At 59.2% G+C, this 5,442-nt stretch overlaps 1 protein-coding gene across 1 annotated transcript in view; it reads right to left on the bottom strand.

Annotated features, from left to right (window-relative positions):
* The window catches only part of TMEM235 (transmembrane protein 235), a 6,542-nt gene extending 3,856 nt beyond the window's left edge, over positions 1 to 2,686 (bottom strand). The window contains exons 1-3 of the mRNA XM_023212083.1: positions 2,497 to 2,686; positions 1,059 to 1,139; positions 293 to 430 (exon numbers count right to left, since the gene is read on the bottom strand). Of these exons, the coding sequence (XP_023067851.1) occupies positions 293 to 430; positions 1,059 to 1,139; positions 2,497 to 2,686 (409 nt within the window). The remainder of the gene's footprint in view (positions 1 to 292; positions 431 to 1,058; positions 1,140 to 2,496) is intronic.
* Positions 2,687 to 5,442: the final 2,756 nt, after the last annotated feature.

Raw genomic sequence — 5,442 nt, 5'->3', positions numbered from 1 at the left:
GATCTCCTGACCTCATGATCCGCCCGTCTCGGCCTCCCAAAGTGCTGGGATTACAGGCTTGAGCCACCGCGCCCGGCCCATTCAGGCATTTCTTTATAGCAATGTGAGAACAAATACACATGGGTACCTTCTGGAACCACAGGGAGCTGCCTGCCACGGCTCCATCACCAGGCTCAGCACCTGCCCAGAGGGAAGCAGGGGACGAGGGCAACAGTAGAGGCAGCACCCCACTCCTGGGACCTGTGGCCCAGCTCCCATCTTTGGAGCCACTCTCCCAGGGCCCCAGACTCACCCCCCAGCAGGAAGTAGCAGCCGGTGAAGAGCAGCAGAGGTGGGCTCTGGGCCAGGGAGCTGAGCAGGCCGCAGATCCAGCCGCACACGAGAAGGACCAGGCTCAGGGGCAGGACCACCATGACTGCGCGGTGCAGCACTGCAGGAGAGGGGGCTCAGGTGAGAATTCTGGTCCAGGTAGGCCCCTCAGCGCTTGTCTGCCAGAGGACAGTGACATGGTGCTTCATCTTCTCAGGAAAAGCGGCTGACGCCCATCTCCGTGAAAACCACTGGACCTTCCCAGTGGCCCCCTCTCGCCCTGGCAGGGGCTTCCTAAGGCCGGGAGAGGGAGGCGTCCCCAGAACCCTCCCAACCCCCATCCCCAGGCCTCACATGTCCCCCGACCCGCCAGGTGGAAGGTGCCAGTCAGGTAGACAGCAGGCCATCTGGAAGAATCGAGTCCTAAATGGGGAGCCAGGAGTCTGCAGGGCCCACAGGATCCAGCCACGCTCAGAGCTGCCTGACTTCCCCAACAGCAAAGGGATGAGCCTTCGCCACTGAGAGGGAAACTGAGACAGGGGAAAACAGGACAGGCTGGGAGCCGGGCACCTGTGGTTAGGTACAGTAGCACAGCACTGGGACAGGTCTGCGTGGAAACGTCATCTTGGAGATGCAGGGGCGGTGGAAGCAGTGCTGCGGGGTGGGGATGGGGATGGGGATGGGGATGGCTGGGATCCAGCCTTGCCTGAATATTTGGAAAGGATGAGGCGGCCCCACCCAGGACTCACAGATGAGGTGCTTCACCGAGGTGGAGACATCCAGGCTCTCACTGGCGAAAGGGTCGACCAGCGGGACGCAGCTGTTCTGCCCTGGGAAACAGAGGCCTCGAAGCCTGGGGCCTGGATGCTGTGAGGCACCCAGCAGCCTACCCGAGCCCAGGGGACCCCCTGGCACCACAGGGCCCTGCCAGCTTCTCTCTCATGCTGAAACTCGGGGCTGGGACTCCAAGTGGGATGAAAGGCCCAAGACCTTTCGCCTTGTTTATTTTCACATGCAAGTTGTGCCTGCACAGATGCGTTTTTAAAATGTCAAACGCTCCATGGAGGCCCCCTCAGAGTCCCTCAGGCAGGGGTCCTTGTAATGCGTTTGTGTGTGGAACTCAGGCTTTCCTTTGGGTCAGGAAAAAGGTGTGTGCAAAACGGGTTCCTGGGAAACCTTGCTTCAGAATCTTCCTGACTCATGTCGTGTGGTCATACATACTGTTTGGTTCTCACACGCGTGCAGAGCCACCTGCATAGGCACATGCGTGTGCACACCCGCACACAGGTGCATGTCAGGAGGTTTCTGTAGCACAGTTAGGCACGGTCTATTGGATGGATGAGCACACGGCTCCTAACTCCTCCCCAGTTGCACTGAGAAAGCCACCAGCACACGTGCACCACCCGCACTTGCACTCACTCACATACATGCCCACACACTCTCATATGCACATACATGCACACTAACGTGCTCACACACTCATATTCACATGCACACACAACTACACACACATTCATATTTACATTCACAGCCAGGTGCTCACACATGTTTATGTTCAGCACACGCACACATATTCAGATGCGCACACACGCTCACTCCCACTCAGACCTCCCTGCCGTGCCAGCCCCGGCCCTGTGCAGAGGAAGCTCCCCAGGGGCCGCAGCTCCTGAGGAGGGAGCTGGGGGGAATGGAGGAGGCCCTGTGGGCCCTCCAGCCTCCTCTCTCCCTGTGCTCTGACGCCTCTGCACATATTTGGAACCCCTGTCCCCGCCGCATCAGGAGGTGTGGGGTGAGCAGCTCTGACGGTGCCTGACAGGGAGGGGGACGAGGGGCTGCAAGGCCCAAATCCCGGGGAGGGTGATCAAGAAACAGCCCCTGGTGACTTGGATGAGGCTCCCCAGCTACACACCTGGAGGCTTCCCTCCCCCGCCTCGCCCCACAGCCCCCTCCTCCGGCTGTGAGGGGCCCCGAACAGGGCTCCCTCCCTCCTGTAGCCCCTGGACTGTCAGTTTTGGGGGGAGACGGAGGGTGATGGGGAGGGAGCTGAGAGACACCCTGGGGCAGAGCGGGATGCAAGGGAGGGGTCCTGGGGGGGGTCTGGCGGGGCGACACGGGCGGGGCGGGGTTAGGGGGGTGTCGGAGGGAAGAGGTCGCGGAGGGAGGAGGGCCGGCGGGGTGGCCGGTTACCTTCGCAGATGCGCCAGAGCCCCGAGTGCGAGGAGAGCAGCTCTGCGCGCCCGGGCCCGGCGCTGCCATTGCCGGCGTCCGCCACCTCCAGGATGTACCAGTAGTCGCTGGCGACCGCGGCGGCCAGGAGCGCGAAGCTGAGCAGCGCACCGAGGGCGGCGGCCAGGAGCAGCACACCCAGCCGGGCCATGGGGGCGGCCGGCGGGTGGGGACGGGTCGGGGGTAGCGGGGCCCGGGGGGTGGCGGGGGACGCGCGGAGCCGGGAGCCGGGGGGCGCTGGAACCGGGGGGCGGGCGGGCGCGGCGGCGCTCGAGGCTCTTCTGGGCACGTCCCCGCTCCTGCCCGCGCACTGGCCTCGCGGGCCCCCTGGGGTCGCAGGGAGCTCGCCCCTGGGGGAAAGGAGAGGAAGTCGGGAGCCGCGCGGCGAACCTGGGACCTGGGCTCCAATCCCAGCGTCACCACGTGCCCTGGGCACGTTGCTTAATCTCCCTGAACCCTGGCTCTTCATCAGCCAAATGGGATGCGCCTGTCTGGCCGGGCTGTGCAGGGCTTGGGAGGAGGAGGGAGGGTCCGCCAATGACAGACCCCAGGAGGATGGCCGGCCGGGAAGCAGGACCACCCACCCGCGCTCCCGGAAGCATAGGAGCCTGGCACGGGCTGGCCCTGGGGTCCTGTATCAGTCCTGAGGACCAACCAGGCAGCAAGTGTAGTGCGTGGGCCCCGCCGCTGGGCCGCGGACTGAGGAAGGAAAAAACTTTGCTTTGGATTCGCTCATAATTACAAATGACCCCTCCAGCAAGGCCAGCCTCTGCCTGGCCAGCCACTCACAGAGCAAACAGGCAGAAAGAATCTTCTAGGACAGGCGTTGAGTGCCAGTGGGGCTAGGAGTCAGAGGAGCCGCGGAGAGGCCCCCCCACCCACCCAGGAGTAGCCCCATGAGCAACCCCGCGTGGGCAGCCATCGGTAAGGTCTGGGGTTAAATCTTCAACGAGGGGGAGGCTTCCTCTGGGTCGCCACACAGAACAGGGCAGAGCCTGCACCGAGAGGGTCAGCGGTCTGAGGACATCCTGGCCCTTGGAGGTGAAGCCAGGGCGCTCCTCTTGGGGCGTTTTGGCCGTGCTTTCCTCTGCTAGGCAGCCAGGGCGCTCCTCTTGGGGCGTTTTGGCCGTGCTTTCCTCTGCTAGGCTCTTGTTGGTTTGAGGAATATAGTCAGGAAGGGAAAACCAGCCTAGCAGTTATTGAAACAATATTTCAAAGGGAGTTCAGACAGAGTGACAGAATGGCTCGGGTATTTAGTAGCTGTCCTCACACCTGAGCGCCAGACTGCCTTGCTGCACGTGGGCGGCTCTGGGGTTTTCCAGCCCCCTTGGAGCTGGGGCTTCCCTGACCACAGCCCCTCTCTGGGAGCCTTGTGGCATCCAGCAGCCCTGTTCTCTAGGGGCGGGGATAGCTTGTTAGGTCTGGAAGGTGAAAGAACTCAACAGGTGCTCAGAGAGTAGCAGCCCCTATGAAGGCAGAGGTGATAGGGATGGGGGGTGGGGCCTCTTTCCCTCCCTAAACTCACTACAGCTGGGGGAAGAACAGTGTGTAATGAAAACTCGTGGTGCTGACACTGACCCCACAATAAAGCGATATAACAAGAATCAATAGTGCTTTGTTTGGGTCAACGCCTTTGTGCGTGCAAAAGGTATGCACTGACTGTGCGGGGGGAACAGAGGAGCCCCATTTGGGCTACGTGCTCCACGTGTGTCCTCCCATTCTCTTCTATTTATTTTTTTAGAGACAGGGTCTCCCTATGTTGCCCAGGCTGGTCTCAAACTCTAGGGTTCAAGTGATCCTCCTGCCTTGGCTGCCCAAAGTGCTGGGATTACAGGCATGAGCCACTGAGCCCAGCCTCTCTTTTTCTTTTCTTTTCTTTCCTTCTTTTTTTTTTCAGGGACAGGGAGAGCAGGGGTCTCCCTATGTTGCCCAGGCTGGTCTTGAACTCCAGGGTTCAAGTGATCCTCCTGCCTCGGCTTCCCAAAGTGCTGGGATTATAGGCGTGACCCACTGCTCCCAGCTTCCCCTTCTCTTGAGCTGAGAGCTGGTTTGAGTAGCTCTGTTATTGCGCCCACATTAAGCTTACGTAGGGCCAGATGTGGTGGAATGAGTCACCTGTGGTCTCAGCTACTTGGGAGGCCAAGGTGGGAGGATGGCTTGAACCCAGGCAGGAGGTTGAGGCTGCAGTGAGCTGTGGCTGTGATCGATAGAGTGAGACCCTAGCTTATAAAAACAAAAAAAGACCAGGTGTAGTGGCTCTGGCCTGTAATCTCAGCACTTTGGGAGGCCGAGGTGGGCGGATCACTTGAAGTCAGGAGTTTGGGAGACCAGCCTGGCCAACACGGTGAAACCCTCTCTCTACTAAAAATACAAAAATTAGCCGGGCATGGTGGCTCACACCTGTAATCCCAGCTACTCAGGAGCCTGAGGCAGAAGAATCGCTTGAACCCTGGAGGTGGAGGTTGCAGTGAGCTGAGATCACACCATTGCACTCCAGCCTGGGCAACAAAGCAAGACTCTAAATATATATATATATGCTATATTTTAACCAAAAGGAGAGACACTTGTGAAGGCCGATATTGTACGCATATTGTGAATCACATCTGCAGGGAAAATCTGGCCATAGGCATCAATGACATCTCTGATAAATGGCTGGCAAAAGAGAAAATTCAGAGCTAGAGGCATGAAAGAAGATCTAACAAAATAGAGTGAACTTCTTCTGGACCACCCTAATGAGAAAAGTAGCCCCATGGATGAAAGACTGGATGGTCTTCAGTCAGAGGTCTTGCTTAGGAAACTTTTTCTTGGCTCCTCTGTGAGGGCTCTAGCATCCTTTTTAACCAGAAAAGGCAGTAACTTTAGCCTGACTCTCAGCAGTTAAACAAAGGAAACCACATAGCATAAACT

Source organism: Piliocolobus tephrosceles, chromosome 16 (genome assembly GCF_002776525.5).
Source record: "Piliocolobus tephrosceles isolate RC106 chromosome 16, ASM277652v3, whole genome shotgun sequence".
Lineage (NCBI taxonomy): Eukaryota > Metazoa > Chordata > Mammalia > Primates > Cercopithecidae > Piliocolobus > Piliocolobus tephrosceles.
Note: the sequence above shows the minus strand (reverse complement) of the source record. Positions and strands in the feature narration are given on the sequence as shown.